This window comes from Myotis nattereri (genome assembly GCF_964212035.1).
Source record: "Myotis nattereri genome assembly, chromosome: 20".
NCBI classification, from domain to species: Eukaryota; Metazoa; Chordata; class Mammalia; order Chiroptera; family Vespertilionidae; genus Myotis; species Myotis nattereri.
In genome coordinates, this window is record NC_138096.1 from 2,900,672 (window position 1) to 2,917,748 (window position 17,077).

The 17,077-nt window shown below is 46.6% G+C and overlaps 1 protein-coding gene across 7 annotated transcripts in view; it reads left to right on the top strand.

Moving 5' to 3' along the window:
• The window catches only part of RGS7 (regulator of G protein signaling 7), a 127,880-nt gene that overhangs the window by 100,658 nt on the left and 10,145 nt on the right, over nt 1–17,077 (top strand). For 6 of the 7 annotated variants that reach the window (XM_081114276.1, XM_081114277.1, XM_081114273.1 and 3 more), the window contains 9 exons: nt 1,701–1,765; nt 3,392–3,468; nt 3,620–3,701; nt 8,178–8,252; nt 9,144–9,242; nt 11,228–11,289; nt 12,435–12,545; nt 14,047–14,172; nt 16,338–16,524. In XM_081114276.1, coding sequence (XP_080970402.1) covers nt 1,701–1,765; nt 3,392–3,468; nt 3,620–3,701; nt 8,178–8,252; nt 9,144–9,242; nt 11,228–11,289; nt 12,435–12,545; nt 14,047–14,172; nt 16,338–16,524 — 884 coding nt within the window. Of the gene's footprint in view, nt 1–1,700; nt 1,766–3,391; nt 3,479–3,619; nt 3,702–8,177; nt 8,253–9,143; nt 9,243–11,227; nt 11,290–12,434; nt 12,546–14,046; nt 14,173–16,337; nt 16,525–17,077 lie in introns of all 7 variants that reach the window. The other variant, XM_081114279.1, reaches the window with a different exon arrangement.

A 17,077-nucleotide genomic window follows, 5' to 3' on the forward strand; every position in this document is an offset into this window, starting at 1 on the left:
AAATATCAAAAAATTTCCATATGTGACACGGCACCAGAGTGAAGTTTTAGGGTTTTTCAAAATGCCGGCACGCCGAGCTCAAAAGGTTCGCCATCACTGCTGTAGAAAGATGTGTTCTAAAATCATCGCTTCGGTTCCCAGTGTTTGCAGTCACGGTAGCGTCATTCCGTGGTTGGCTGTCCTTCGCCTTGACCTTCGTACAGGAAACCTTCGGAGGCAGACAATGAAGAGAGAGCACCCATGTTTGCAGTGGCCTCAGATTTTCTGTGTTTCCCAGCTGTTTCCTCGGTGATGCCAGGGAGACTTCATTATCAAAGCCAGCGGGGGGTGCAGCTCGGTACAAAGATAGTGTTCCTAAGGCCCCCCCAGAGCTAGCCTTACAGAAAGTGGATAGTTCTCCTCCAGTGGCTTAATCAGCATCTAGAATAGACAGGGCGTAGGTTGAATTTCATGAGACTCAAGTAGCATAGATTATGGAAGAATGAGAAACGTATTCTGGTCATCGGGACTGTCCCAGAGGGCTCGGAATGGCCTGATATTATGGAGAGTCACTGGTAGTCCTGGAATAAATGCTCGATGGCCATGCTGGTGTCGCCGTCCTTTCTCCATCTGTCATCCCAGATGGACTGTCTCTGGCAAGGAAGGAGACGCCTCCCCCAGGGAAATGGAATGAACAGGTAGTTGCATTGTCGCGAGGTACGATGTCAGGCTCTCTTCTCTGGTGACAAAGCAATTGGTTGATGGTGGACGATTAAGAAATGATGTAAAGAAGATGCAAGGAGCCTTCCGTTTACATGAATAGATTTTTTCCAGTTGAGAGTGGAATACAGAAACGATTGAATGTGCAATAGTGATGCCTTCTACAAAATGGTGCTGATTGTACATCTAGATGTTTAAATTCTTTTGATGTCTTATTTAAAAGCTTTATCCTTTCCCCTTATTTTTGGAGGATGCTAAAATCGTGGCAACTAAATGAATAAAAATAAAGACATGGTTACCAAGTTTCTAAACATGTTTAATTTCTTACAAACACCACCATTTGAATCTCAGTGATAATGGTACAAATCCTTTATCTAAAAAAGATGAGGAGTCCAGCTGGCGTGGCTCAGTGCTTGAGCGTCAACCTATGAACCAGTCCCGATGGTTCCATTCCCAGTCGGGGCACAGGCCCGGGTTGCGGGCTTGATCCCCAGTAGGGGGCGTGCAGGAGGCAGCCGATCCATGATTCTCTCTCATCATGGATGTTTCTCTCTCTCTCTCCCACTTCCTTCCTCTCTGAAATCAATAAAAAAAAATGTTTTTTTTTTAAATTTAAAAATAAGGAAATTACAACCAACTTTTTAAAAAGTGGCGAAGACCAATACGTCTTGCTGCGAAAGGCTGTGTTTTGTTTTTTGTTTTGTTTTGTTTTATATATTTTTATTGATTTTTTACAGAGAGGAAGGGAGAGGGATAGAGAGTTAGAAACATCGATGAGAAACATCGATCAGCCGCCTCCTGCACATCTCCCACCGGGAATGTGCCCGCAACCCAGGTACATGCCCCTGACCGGAATCGAACCTGGGACCCTTCAGTCCGCAGGCCGACGCTCTATCCACTGAGCCAAACCGGTTTTGGCGAAAGGCTGTGTTTTTGTCGCCGGTGCCTCGGTGTGAATAGGCAGGGAGGAGGCGATTGATTTCTGATTTGTTTCCTTCCAGCGGTTTACCTCTGCAAGAGAACGATGCAGAACAAGGCCCGGCTGGAGCTCGCCGACTATGAAGCTGTGAGTACGAAGGACATGCTACCCAAGAAAGTCACAACATGAACAGGAATTAGGCTCACAGTCATTTCAGGCCTCCATCAGCTCCCTCCGTTCGTGGGTTGTCAGGGTCAGGTTTTCAAGGGATCAGGTAGCGTCAGACTTCATAAATCTCTGACTTGCTTGCTTTCTCTCATTCTCATTGAAGACAATGACATTCTTTTTCTTTTTCTTTTTTAATATATTTTATTGATTGTTTACAGAGAGGAAGGGAGAGAGATAGAGAGTGAGAAACATCGATCAGCTGCCTCCTGCACATCTCCCACTGGGGATGTGCCCGCAACCCAGGTACATGCCCTTGACCGGAACCGAACCTGGGACCCTTCAGTCCGCAGGCCGATGCTCTATCCACTGAGCCAGACTGGTTTTGGCATGAAGACAATGACATTCTAAGTGCACAAACTCAAGAGTAGAAGGGGGAGCATCACTTATTTGCAAAAATGGCTTCAGCCCGGCCGGCGTGACTCAGTGGTTGAGCATCAACCTATGAACCAGGAGGTTACAGTTCGATTCCAGGTCAGGGCACATGCCTGGGTTGTAGGCTCCATCCTCAGTGTGAGGTGTGCAGGAGGCAGCCGATCCATGATTCTCTCTGATCATTGATGTTTCTCTCTCTCTCTCCCTCTCACCCCCCTCTCTGAAATCTATCTATCTATCTATCTATCTATCTATCTATCTATCTATATATATTTTTTTTAAATGGGCTTAAGTGTAAACACTTTAGATACTTATTTATTATAGTGAAGATATCCAAATTTAGAGAATTAAAGAGCATTTACACCAGGAAAATAGATTACACAAAACTTTCCGGTTGGTCACCATCAGCAGATTCAATTACTCTGATGTCATCTGTTCAGGTAACTGCTGTGTTGTGATTGACTGGGCTTGAAACACTTGTCTGGAAAGGGTAGCAGGCTGGCAGGCACTTTCACTGTTGTCGAGACCTGGGTGACTGATGGAATCAGCAGTAGAATCTGCAAAGTGGGCACAGATTCTACTATATGATTCTTAAGGCTCATGAAATTGGGTACATGCTCTGTCTATTCTAGATGCTGAAGGAGCACTTTTTTTTTATGCAAGGGAATTTTAGCCTTTTGGGCTTTGAGCTGTGTTCTCTGAAGGCAGTTACTCATAAAAATTAATATTTGTGACAGGTCTCTCTGTGTTTCTCTATGGCTGGTAATGATAGGCTTGGCTGTATTCAGGAAACGTGACTTATCATTCACACCAGAGTGCATTTTCTACTTTAGAAAGTCTCTATTTGTTTTCTTTATTTTTTTAAAAGATACGTTTTTATTGATTTTTAAAGAGAGAGGGAGGGAGAGGGAGATATGGAAACATCCATGATGAGAGACAATCATGGATCAATGCCTCCTGCACGCCCCCTACTGGGGATCAAGCCCGCAACCCGGGCATGTGCCCTGACCAGGAATCAAACCGTGACCTCCTGGGTCATGGGTCGATGCTGAACCACTGAGCCACCCCGGCCGGGCTATATTTCTCTTCTTGATGAATACATATGGCGGGTAAACTAGAAGGGGAGAGGGAAGATGAACAGCGGAACGTCTTCACCGGTGCTGTACTTTTCAGGAGAGCCTGGCCCGGCTGCAGAGAGCATTCGCCCGCAAGTGGGAGTTCATCTTCATGCAAGCAGAGGCACAGGCAAAGTGAGTCCTTGTGAGTCTCCTGGAAGTTTCGTTCCGGTTGCAAGGGAATTTTAGCTTGTTGGGACTGAGCGAGATGGGCTGGACACGGCCCTTTGTTCAGGGAGGCACCGTGGTTAGCGCTACTGATGGCTCTTTGTTCCGCCTTTGGCAGAGTGGACAAGAAGAGGGACAAGATTGAAAGGAAGATCCTCGACAGCCAAGAGAGGGCCTTCTGGGACGTGCACCGCCCTGTGGTAAGCCATCGTGCCCCCACGGCCTCCATGCATCACCCCCACCTTCGGAAAGTGAGGGTTGCCCCGGGAAAGTGAGAGAAGACGATTGTAACCCCATAATTTCCCCAAAGTCTTGGAAAATTACTTAAACATTACCACTTTTGTGTAAGATGACCAGGGTTTAGTGATGCAGAATCTATATACATAAAAGCCTAAGCGACCGTTCGACCTGTCGCCTGGTAGCTATGACACGCACTGACCACCAGGAGGCAGACGCTCCAACCGGTAGGTTAGCTTGCTGCTGGGGTCCGGCCAATTGGGACTGGGAAAGATGGGCTGGACACACCCTGGAGCCCTCCCGCGGTCCCTCCCGGCCCTGATCGTGCACCGGTGCGAGGGCCTCTAGTTTAATTTATAAAACTGCATTTTTTCCACCGTGATATCACTTGCTTACTTACTCTCGGCATTGGAGTTGCCTGATCCTTGCAAACACTCGAAGGAAGGAAACACATGGGGAGCGGGCCTAAGCCGTCAGTCGGACATCCCCCGAGGGCTCCTGGACTGCGAGAGGGCACAGGCTGGGCTGAGGGACAACTCCCCCTCCCCAGTGCATGATTTTCATGCACTGGGCCTCTAGTTAGTAGAATAAATAACAGGTTCCTGCCATCACAGGAATCAAGATTGATGAGAATCCCTTGAAATTGTCCTCTTGATTATCTTCAGGTTCGGACCAAAATAGGTCTGCCTTCCAAAAATTTGTTTCAGACGCAGCTATGTCAATTTCAGATAGCAGTGCCGTTGTTAAATTCCCTGTTGAGTTTTTTTTTTTCTCTCTTTCGAATTCACAGAAGATTGGAACTGAGACTTAACTGCCTTTCCTACTCAAAATTCAGCTTGAGTTTTATTGCAAACAGTGAAAAAGGATTATGAGTTCCCAGGCATAAGGACTGCAAGGCTGTGGAGTAGGGTTTTGCTTATTTGTTGGTTCATTTGAAGCCATCTCTAGAGGCAGGTCATCGCTCTGGCTCCGTGTGTGTCCACTTTAGGCCCCTGAACCTCGGATGCTCCTGGGAGCCCGGAGGACTCCCCATGCCGGCTCCCCAGCACTTTCAATTGCTCAATTTTTCTGTAAGCCTAAAACTGCTCAGAACTAGAATTTTTTTTTTTATAAAAAAAAGCTTAGATAAAACTCTTTTCATTGTTCTTAATATATATTTTTTATTTATTTCACAGAGGAAGGGAGAGGGAGAGATAGAAACATCAATGATGAGAGAGAATCACGGATCGGCTGCCTCTTGCACGCCCCCTCCTGGGGATGGAGCCCGTAACCCGGCATGTGCACTGACTGGGAATGGAACCATGATCTCCTGGTTCATAGGCCGATGCTCAGCCACTCCCTTCCTTTCTGAACTCAATAAAAACATATTTTTTCAAAAAAAACATGTACTGTGTCACAAAAGGAAAAATCTTTTCCCATCGTTTAATTGTACGTGAACCCATAAGTATGTCTGTTACAAACCTTAAGTTTCCAGAATCCCGTCTTTCTGAAGGATTTCCAGGAATATGCATATATCTTACTGTCAACTCTGTTTGCCACCTCATTCTGAAATCTCCCTTCCTTTCTCGTGTGGGGCATCATTGTGCTCAGTCACACATCAGCTACAGTGATTGATTGTATTTTATTATTATTTTTTTAATCCTCACCCAAGGATATGTTTCCCATTGATTTCTCAGAGAGTGGAAGGGAGGGAGGAAGGGCGAGGGAGAGAGGGAGAGAAACATCAATATGGGAGAGATTGATTTGAGAGACTTGTTCTCCATTGCCGACTCAGAGCTCTGCCCTTCTGAAGAGTCCTGTTATCCCAAGTCACTCAAACACATGTGCCTCCCGCTGCAATGAATAAAAACGCATTATGCCAAGAAAGGAATTAAGTGGCATTGACATTCCTTTAAATAAAATATCAACAATAAAACCAAAAAATTCCAGCGTCTGTTTCACAGCCCATTAAGGCATGTCCATGAACACGGCGGCAGTCATATTTCTCAGTAACAGGCACCTTTTTGCTCCTTTGGGAATGGATTCCGAGGCGTTCAGTTCTGCCTTTTAATAAATAGTATGAAAGTAACGTGACGGCACAGCTTCATTCTGTTGAAAATAAATGCAGCTTTAAATCGCTGGGAATAACTTACGATTCTTTTCTAGGCCAATGTAAACACCACATATTATTCCTTACATCCAATATTATGTACTTAAATATTATATCTAGCAAATAGGATACATGTTTGAACATTTTTATTAAGTGCCTACTGGGTCATGGAAATGTTATCTCTATCTTACTGGGAAGATATGTTTAGCAGTGTAGGTCACCAGCGTATGTATAACGTTTCATGTGAGTTGGTGCCAGCTCCTGGTACATAATATATATGCTTCAAAAAGATACCTGCCTTTCTGTGCCCGGCCAGTGTGGCTCAGCCGCTGAGCATTGACCTATGAACCAGGAGGTCACTGGTTTGATTCCCAGACAGGGCACATGCCAAGGGTTGCAGACTCAATCCCCATGTGGGGCGTGCAGGAGGCGACCGATCAGTGATTCTCTCTCATCACTGATGTTTGTCTCTCTCTCTCTCTCCCTCTCCCTGCCTCTCTGAAATCAATAAAAATATAATTTTAAAAAAATATAGTAACTGCCTTTTTAAAATAACAACATGATTTTATTGAAATCAAAGTGCTTAAAAACAACCCTAGCCAGTTTGGCTCAGTTGATAGAGCGTCAGCCTGCAGACTGAAGGGTTCTGGGTTTGATTCCGATCAAGGGCATGTGCCCAGGTTGTGGGCTCCATCCCCAGTAGGGGGCATGCAGGAGGCAGCTGATCCATGATTCTCTCTCATCATGGATGTTTCTTTCTCTCTCTCTCTCTCTCTCTCTCTCTCTCTCTCTCTCTCTCTCTCTCTCCCTCCCTCCCTCCCCCTCCCTCTCCCTCTCCCTCTCCCTTCCTCTCTGAAATTAAAAAAAAAAATGTATTTTTTTGAAAAGTGCTTAAAAACAAAAAGTAGTTCGTACTCCTCAGATGTATAAAGAAAATTCATTTTCCGCATTTTCTGTAATTGCTCTATTTTCCTCAGACCCATGTAAAGGGTAGGTTTCAACGTGTGCGCTTAGCATGTTGCAGTCATGTAAACCACGGGTTAGGTAACTGAGCCACTTTTAGGTAAACGATCAGACCCTCAGATTTAGTCCCACTTTGCAAGATTCCCTAGGGATTAGAAATTTGGTGAGAGAAGGCTTGGGTGTTTTTTAAAGATATTTGTATTGATTTCAGAGAGGAAGGGCGAGGGAGAGATGGAAACACCAATGATGAGAGAGAGTCATGGACCGGCTGCCTCCTGCACGCCCCCCGCTGGGGTCTGAGCATGTTATGAATAGCCACAGGGCCCTGGGCAGAAAAACAGGTTCCCCACCCCGGCTCGAGGTGAAGGGGGCCAGCTCTCCCACCCCCACATTCACAGGCTCCCTCTTCCTTGTCTGGGCACTTCTCTCCCTCTCTCCACCCGCCTGGGTTTCTGCCTCCCAGGAGAAGAACGGGACGGGAGGCCTGTTGATCTCCGCCTCTCGCCTTTATTCCTCCTTTTCTCCAGGTTCTGGGAGGATAGGCCTTCCTTCTGCGTGTTGCACCCCCACTGTTCCCTCCCCATGGCTTCTGGGAGGAGATCTCTGTGACCCATCTTGCCTTGCTTGGCTCTGGGTGTGTGGACAGAAGCCTGAAGGATCTCAGTGCCTCCCCTGCCCTTTACTGAGGGACTCGGACCCAGGGGCGGGAGGCTGCAAGGAAGTGGCCACTGAGTAGGAAATGAAAGCATGTTGCTGTCATATGTCCAGGGCATTATCCCTGTTACATCTAGCTCCATGGGCCTGCATCCCGGCTGGTTATTAAAAACCGCTGAAGGTCTTGTACAAAGTACGGATGCCAGGCCGCCACAGACGAATAAAATCAGAGCGTCGGCCATCAATCAGCCTGAAGCTGGGGGGTAGGAGGGGGGTTAAGTAAATGGCTCAGCGTTGCTTCGTCAGTGCGTCCCCCTCTGTGGTGCCCTGCCTTCCGCCTGCACTGCCCAGCGCCCCTCTGTGCCCAGCCTATGAACCAGGAGGTCACGGTTAGATTCCCGATCAGGGCACAGGCCCAGGTTGCGGGCTCGATTCCCAGTGGGGGGCGTGCAGGAGGCGGCCGATCAGTGATTCTCTCTCATCGTTGATGTTTCTCTCTCTCTCCCTCTTCCTTCCTCTCTGAAATCAATAAAAATATATGTATTTTTCGAAAAGAATGTAACTGATTTTGTCACCGACCACAGCTGATGGACGTGGCTGTGGCCTTTTAGAACGAGTGGCCATCAGGGCCTGTCATCTGGGCCTTTGCTCGGGTTCAGGCGGGCAAGTCATCCACTCAGGATCAAACACTTGACGGTCAAAGGTTCCTCTTTCTCTCTGCTCCCACCTGCAGCCCGGGTGCGTGAACACCACGGAAGTGGACATCAAGAAGTCGTCCCGAATGAGAAACCCACACAAAACCCGGAAGGTAAGACCCCCCCCCCCCCCCGGCGTCGTGCTAACCTCAGGAATGAGCTTCGCATGAACACCTCTGCCCCCCCTTCATCCAGAGTCTTCGAGTGTCTCCCCTGCTCGTCCCTGTTGCTTGGCCAGAGGAAAAGCTTGGCCCTCAAGCCCCCGTCGTCCTCCGGTGCCCCTCTCCTGAGGACCCAGCCCCATCCTGGGGCAGCAGGTGTCTGTGCCAGGGAAGGGGCAAGGCTGCCGAGGGCCCCCCCACACCCTCCATCGGGGAGAGGGACCATCAGCAATGGGAGGCCTCTCTTTCAGAGACCAGGCGACGAGGAAATGGAGACAGGGACTAGCTGAGAAAAATGGTGCTCATGAGAGAAAGGCATTTTAGTTTTTTTAATAACATGTTTTTATTGATGTTGGGGGGGGGGGGAGGAGAAGCATCAAGTTCATAACCTAACCACGTCTTTGTTTCAGAGCTGTGCTTCTGTTTTACATCCCTAAGACATTTAGGATAGCGGTGCCTTTTTTTAAAAAAAATATATATATTTTATTGATTTTTTTACAGAGAGGAAGGGAGAGGGGTAGAGAGTCAGAAACATTGATGAGAGAGAAACATCCATCAGCTGCCTCCTGCACACCCCCTACTGGGGATGTGCCAGCAAACAAGGTACATGCCCTTGACCGGAATCGAACCTGGGAACCTTCAGTCCGCAGGCCGACACTCTAGCCACTGAGCCACACCGGTTACGGCTATGCCTTTTGAATTTTGATCAGAAGCTTAAACAGGTCTGCCTCGAGGTTACTTTCCTGAATATATCACACAAAATTACCTGTCAGCAACTCCGCGACTGCCCATGCTGTTTTGTCCTAACCTGTTCCTTTTTTTTTTTTTTTTCATTTCATATAGTCTGTCTATGGTTTACAAAACGATATTCGAAGTCACAGTCCCACCCACACACCCACGCCAGAAACGAAACCTCCCACAGAAGATGAGTTACAGGAGCAGGTGGGTCAACCTGTACCATGGCCTGTGAACGGTTTGCAGAGTCGCAGCTATGAAAACCAGGCGGTGAATGTGTAATAGCAGGTGTTTTAAAAGCTTACTCATAGGGTTGACTGTTTCATAGGGAAGAATTTTCAGTTAAAAAGTAATGAAATTGGCTCATTCTAAGATATGCAGTCAAAACTCCTCAGTATGTAACTCCCCAGTCCTTTATCTCTACCCCATTTTTTTTAAAATATATTTTATTGATTTTTTACAGAGAGGAAGGGAGAGAGATAGAGTTAGAAACATCGATGAGAGAGAAACATCGATCAGCTGCCTGCTGCACATCTCCTATTGGGGATGTGCCCGCAACCCAGGTACATGCCCTTGACCGGAATCGAACCTGGGACCTTTCAGTCCGTAGGCCGATGCTCTATCCACCGAGCCAAACCGGTTTCGGCTCTACCCCATTTTTTAAAGTCACACGCACTAGTTTATTTTGTACCCCGACACGGGGTCTCATAGAATGAGAAGACAACATGTTGTCTACATCGCCATGGCTTCACCATGTCCAATCATGTGACATGATTTTCACAAATGAGTGATTATTCTTGTTTCTACAGTCTGGTCTCTAACTCTATAGCCTCTTGAAGTTTTCCCTTACCAACGCTGGTGTAAGGTCATGGTATACATCACATCTTGTTTTACCAATTGATCAATCATTTTGTCTCCGAGTAATATTGCAGTGCAATCACCAGTGTCTCCTATCTAAAATAATAAACGTGTAATATGCTAATTAGACCAGACAGCCTTCCGGATGACCTTCCGGACGAAGCTGGGGATGCGAGGGCCGAGGCAAGCCCCTGCTGCTATGAGGGCCGAGCCCCTTGCACGAATTTTGTGCATCAGGCTTCTAGTCAAATAATAATTAACCTCTTGGTTGAGTCAGTCATGGGACTTTTCACCTTTTTTATTCTTTTTTTTCTTATATCTGATTGTAATACGATTTATCAATAATATAATACATTTTTCTAGTATACTTACAGTCCTCATGAAGGAAAAAGTAATTCAGATAAAATCTTTATAGGTTTTTATTGATTTCAGAGAGAGGAAGGCAGAGGGAGAGAGAGAAACATCAGGGATGAGAGAGAATCTGTGATCGACTGCCTCCTGCACACCCCCCTACTGGGAACTGAGCCCCCTACCCGGGCATGTGCCCTGACCAGGAATTGAACCATGGCCTCCTGGTTCATAAATTGATGCTCAACCACTGAGCTACAGAGGCTGGAAAATTCAGAGAATTTTAAATGAAAGTTTCCCAAGTGTGATTATGTCCCTGTGGGTGTTTGAACTGTTGGTAAAATTATTCTCAAAACACATTATTGATGCTTTCATGGGATGGTATTAGGAAGTAGGTTATATTTTGAAATTATAATAACATAACAAACACATTTATACTCTGAATTCAATAGTGAGGAAGTAAGTGTGATTCTGATGTGGTTATTCACCATGAATACATGTTTAAAATCTTTATAACACGTTCGCCTGACCGGTGTGGCTCATTGGTCACGGTTTGATTCCTGGTTAGGGCACATGCCCAGGTTGTGGGTTAGATCCCCAGTGTGGGGCATGCTGAAGGCAGCTGATCAATGATTCTCTCTCATCACTGATGTTTCTCTCCCTCTCTGGAAACCAATAAAAAAATATATTTAAAAAACCTAAAATGTGTATAACACTTTAAAAGAAAGTTACATTTTGTTAAAGCAGGCAGAATATTTAAATTCATTGCTGTTCTAAAGCTATTGGTTATATTTACATTGAAGCAGATTTTAATTTTTTAGCTCTTTCAGATCTCTCTCATTTGATTTTTTTTTTTTAACAGACTTTGGAATTGTACTGATGTAGAACATGCTCTTGTTTGGAATTTCCCAGTTTATCAGAAATTAGAGCTGAAAATTGGGAGACTCTCACGACTTATGTAACTATTTCTTTAACTCTGTTTTCAGATAAACTATTGGCAAATACAGTTAGATAGACATCGGTTAAAAATGTCCAAAGTTGCTGATAGGTAAGTATTTGGAGATGCCCCTATGCACTTACACTTTCTATCTGACAATGAAATCTGATAAAAATGGTAACTGTTGGAAGGGGGCTGAGATAAGTGATTGGAACACTGTAATAAATGTTATTTTGTTTGTCCTCATTTATTTTTAAATATTTTTATGGACTTCAGAGAGGAAGGGAGAGGGAGAGAGAAACATCAATGATGTGAGAGAATCATTGATTGCCCCCTGCACGCCCCCTACTTAGGGCAGAGCCTGCAACCTGGGCATGTGCCCTGACTGGGAATCGAACCGTGACCTCCTGGTTCAGAGGTCGACGCTCAATCACTGAGCCACACCAGCGGGGCTGTCCTGTTGCAGTTTAAATTAATTACAGAATGATCCTTATTGTCTTACATCCCTAGAGGTCCAATCCTTGTGCAGCCAGAATCTGATACAGGAGATAATTCCAGGGCCCTGAATCTTCTCCCTCCTGCTGGGAGAAATGGCCCTTTCAACTCCTGAAGTTGGCCTTTCTTTAAATTCACACTGAATTCTTGCATAACCTCAAAATTGGAATTAAACTCAGATTTTATATTTTTCCCATTTCTTTATTTAAATCTGTTCTAAATATCCCTTGCATTCTGCACTTTGAGGCATTGTCAGATCCTACCTCTTCAACTTTCTTCCTCTCCTCCTCTTATTTTTACTTTTAAATATGGATTTTAAAAATGTTTTGCTCAGCGAGTCACTCCCCTTTTACCTAATTTCTATAAATACTTTAGAAAAAAATGACTTTTTAAGCTCTTTTCCAAGTTGGCTCAAATCACTTCAGCTGCGGGCGACTGGTCAACCAAGGATCGGAGCTGGCCCTTAGCCCCGCCCTTCACACACTGACCTCTTCTGTTTTGTTTATTGTAAATGGAGGGATATCAGCTCACATGGCGTAGGCATGGGGGGGGGGGGGATGGAATCCTTGGCACATTTGCCTTCTGAGAAGCACAATAAGTGAATGCATGTAAATTATTGAAATGTGAAAACGGCCATTGGATTTCATGCTGGAAACCAGCACGGATTCCTTGGCCAGACATTTTCATAGTGTTCCTTACTTTGGGCTGGTTGTAACCTCAGCCAGACAGCTGAGGGACATGAGCATGTTTCTTCTCTCCAGTCTGCTAAGCTACACGGAACAGTATTTAGACTACGACCCATTTTTTGTGCTGCCTGACCCTTCCAACCCATGGCTGTCTGACGACACTACTTTCTGGGAACTGGAAGCGAGGTGAGTGCCATGCTCCCGTCCCTCGAAATATTTCCCTGATTTCAGCATTTGGGTTCAACAGGAAGGATTCTATAGCTGAGTCGTGGTCCCCGTAATTTTACTCGGTGTCTACATTAGCCCGTGATATAACGTTCTTTCTATAAAGGCAATGGCTTTGAACCTTGGATATTTGAATTTGCATTAACATTTGCATTTCCAAAAGACAAGGGCAGAAAAGAGGTGTAAAGGTTAAGGTAGACCAGTCAGAGTTGGGATCTTCGGTTCTTTAAATTTAGCTTATTGTCTTAGCTTCCTTAAAAACCCACGTAGGCACAAGGGCCCATGTGTTCAAGTAAAACTGAATCCTAACTCCATACCTAAGTAAACTATATGCCTTTATACATTCAATTTGAAAACAAAAGGACCTTACTCTAAGAGAAATTGGCAAGAGACTGGCTTCTTCTTCTTTTTTTTTTTTAAATATATTTTATTGATTTTTTACAGAGAGGAAGGGAGAGAGATAGAGAGTTAGAAACATCGATGAGAGAGAAACATCGATCAGCTGCCTGCTGCACATCTCCTACTTGGGATGTGCCCGCAACCCAGGTACATGCCCTTGACCGGAATCGAACCTGGGACCTTTCAGTCCGCAGGCCGACGCTCTATCCACTGAGCCAAACCGGTTCCGGCAAGACTGGCTTCTTAAGAAAACCAAAGGCACCATTAAGGACTCCCTGGTTTCTTGCACGAGCCAGGAAAGAATCCTATTACCCGTCTAGACCGCGTGATGAAAAGACCATTGCATGTCGCTTCATAGAGGGAGCCTTCTGTACCCTGTAGCACTTCTCCAGCTTGGATGTGGGGACCTTCTCTTTCTTTTGCCTCCGTGCAGGGCTTCTTAAATGGCTTGAGGAGCCCAGAGCTCTTGATGCGTAGGTTCTGGATTTCACAGATGGGGAGCTAGAATTCCCAAGGGCCGATGCTCCCCCAGGAATAGGTCACACGTTTAATTGACAGCGGAACCCCCAGTGAGGGGGTAGGCCTTTCAGTTCACGATGCATTTTCTCCCAGGACAACATGCCACCACGCGACCGCATGGGGGTGTGGCCACGGAATTGGGCTGTGGGGTCAGAGAGTCTGCTGTTTGCCCCTGATCTCCTGCCTGTCGTTGGCAAGTGGTAACCCTCTCTGTGCTGCGATTTCATCGTCTACAAGATGAGAATTAAAATAGTACCTATCTCATAAAGTTGTTGGAAGACACTAAGAGGATCCATATACTAAAAGATCCAACCGATGCTCAACTGACCGTAGACTTCATTATCGATGCCTGGCTTACCCCTCGCTACCATTGCATTCAGGGTCATCAATCTGAGATCCCCCCCCCATCCCCCCACCACCGCCCCTGAGAGTTCAGTTAAAGACGGGAATGTCAAGACACACATGGTTCTGAGAGGAACTGTAATGGCGGCAAATAGGGCTTGTACTGAACGGAATGTGTCTGGTTTGCTTTTGTCTCCTCAAGCAAAGAACCGAGCCAGCAGCGGGTCAAACGGTGGGGGTTTGGAATGGACGAAGCGTTGAAAGACCCCGTTGGGAGAGAGCAGTTCCTTAAATTCCTAGAGTCCGAATTCAGCTCAGAAAACTTGAGGTAAGACATGTGCCCGCCATGGGTTGTTGGGTTGCAGCTTCCTCTCCTCCTTCAAGGTCACGATAAGCTTCTGAAGGTTATGAGAGCTACAGTTGCTAAGGATTTCCTTGAGCCTACCGAGGAACATTTTCTCTATTCAGGTTGCATCATCATTTATTTTTTTTATACAATTCTATATAATAAAAGCTTAATATGCTAAGAGTCCGGTCGACTGGTTGGCCGTTCAACCAACCAAAGCATAATATATGCTAATGCTATGCTACGGTCGCAAAATCACTCGCGATGACGTGCACTGACCACCAGGGGGTTTATTTTTACCCTGTCTTTACCCATAAAAAAATATTTTTATTGATTTCAGAGAGGAAGGGAGAGGGAGAGAGAAATATCAGTGATGAGAGAGATTCATTGATCGGCTGCCTGCTGCACGCCCCACACTGGGGATCGAGCCCGCAACCCAGGCCTGTGCCCTTGACCAGAATGGAACCCAGGACCCTTCAGTCCGCAGACCAAAACTCTATCCACGGAGCCAAACCGGCCAGGGCTAACCATTTCTTTTTTCTTTTTCTTTTTTTTTAAAGATATATTTTATTGATTTTTTACAGAGAGGAAGGGAGAGAGATAGAGAGTTAGAAACATCAATGAGAGAGAAACATCGATCAGCTGCCTCCTGCACACTCCCCACTGGGGATGTGCCCACAACCAAGGTACATGCCCTTGACCGGAATCGAACCTGGGAACCTTCAGTCCGCAGGCCGACGCTCTATCCACTGAGCCAAACCAGTTTCGGCCCATTTCTTATCTCAGAAATTCTATGCCCACTGGTTTCCCTGCTAAGGAATTGCGTATGAAACATTCCATCTATCACATATATGTGAAGGGTTTCGATGCCCCTGCAAATGTAAGCCTTTCCGGTTGTTGCCTGGGAGAGCTTCCTGCTTCTACCATCCCATCACTGTCTGCATTAAATGGCCCAAAATTAGCTACTTGCCCTGATTTCTCCAGCGAGGGCCGTTCTGAGCTGAGCCCAGAGCCCTTTTAACTCCAGGAAAGCTTGGGTGTAATCCCCTTGCCAGGCAGAGCAGAAAATCCTCTCTCTGCTGACCCTCAGCGCTCAAATGGACACAAGGCCCAGAGACTACAGGACAGTGCACGGCTCTATCCCCCCATCAGATGCTGAATGTCACTCACCCTGGGACCCTCCAAACCCTAGTTCCTCTCTCATAAATGGGTCTTCCCAGCTTCAATAAAATGGAGGTTGCACAGAATGGGGGCTCAGGTCGATCCACTTTCTTAAAAATTATACTTTTATTGATTTCAGAGAGGGAGAGAGAGAAATATCAATGATGAGAAAGAATCATGGATCGGCTGCCTCCTGCACACCCCACACTGGGGATGGAGCCCACAACCCGGGCCTGTGCCCTGACCGGGAATCGAACCCTGACCTCCTGGTTCATAGGCCGACACTCAACCACTGAGCCACGCCGGCCGGGCATGGCCGATCCACTTTTAACAGCAAACACTTAAATTATTTTCAGTATTTCCTTATGAAACATTTTACACCTTTGAATACAACTAATAAAGAAAAATCGGTAAAGGCTCAATGTAGGAAGCCCTCAGAGAAAGTGAATTCATCTTTAGGCCTCATTGTGGATTGATTTTATGAGGATTTTCAGATTATGAGACATTGTGTAACCAGACAATCAATGGGTCCGAGCTGCCTGTCACGACGTGAGCCAATTCAGCAGAGACAGGGGTGAGTCCTAGATGAGCGTTGATTCCAGTCCTGCCGGCAGCGTGGAGAGCAGCAGGGCACCCACAAACATCTGCTCTGCCCCCCCCCCATCAGCCAGCTGCTTATATTGGGGAGAAGGACAAAGATCACTTGGGAAAGTAGGTAAAAGGGCTAATGGGCAGTTTCTGCTGCCAAATTGTTAATATTTTCATGATCACAGGCAGCTCCCGGGTGGGGAGGAGAGGCCGCATGTCCGGGTGAGCGCCCAGGCCCACAGGCTGCTCCCAGCCAGGTTAGGCTGTGCCTCCTCCAATCAGAGCAACACCACCGCGGCCAACAGAGCGTGATGCCTGTTCTTACCGTCCTCGCTGGTCCCCAACAGCCTGTCTCCGCCCCATCCATTGGCGTGAATGCTCGGTGTCGCCCCACGCAGGTTCTGGCTGGCGGTGGAGGACTTGAAGAAAAGGCCCATCAGGGAAGTCCCCTCTCGGGTGCAGGAAATATGGCAAGAATTCCTGGCTCCGGGAGCCCCCAGCGCCATCAACTTGGACTCCAAGAGCTACGACAAAACCACGCAGAACGTGAAGGAACCCGGACGGTACACGTTCGAAGACGCTCAGGTGGGTACACGTGGGCCTCGCGTTGGGTCACGCACGTGCTCCCACGGAGCTGGTGGGCGGAGAGACTTGTATTTTGCTTTTCTGGTCATGGGCAGCCGTGTCTAATATTCCAGTTTAGGTCACGGTGTGTAACATAACTCTGATCGATCTGGGAGAGTACAGGTCGGGACCCCTGAAAATGCATCCTGCCTATCAGATAGTTACATGACGATTCGTGACAGCAGCAACATGACAGTGATGAAGTCGCCACGGAAATAATTCTGTGGTTGGGGGTCCCCACCACATGAGGAACCGTATGAAAGGGTCGCGGCATCAGGAAGGTTGAGAACCACTGTGCTAGAGTGACCTGTTTTGAAAAGCCTGGGAATGTTTGTAAATGTATATGGTTTGATGTGAACATTTGGTTTGATGTGAATATTTGAAATATTTGAAACCTTTTACTTTCATTTTCTACTCGGTCACCCAATAGGTGAGCAAGCATTTATACAAACTGGCCCCAGGGGTGGGGGGGAGGGAGGAGGAAGAGATCAGCTGAAGACCTTGTATGTAGATA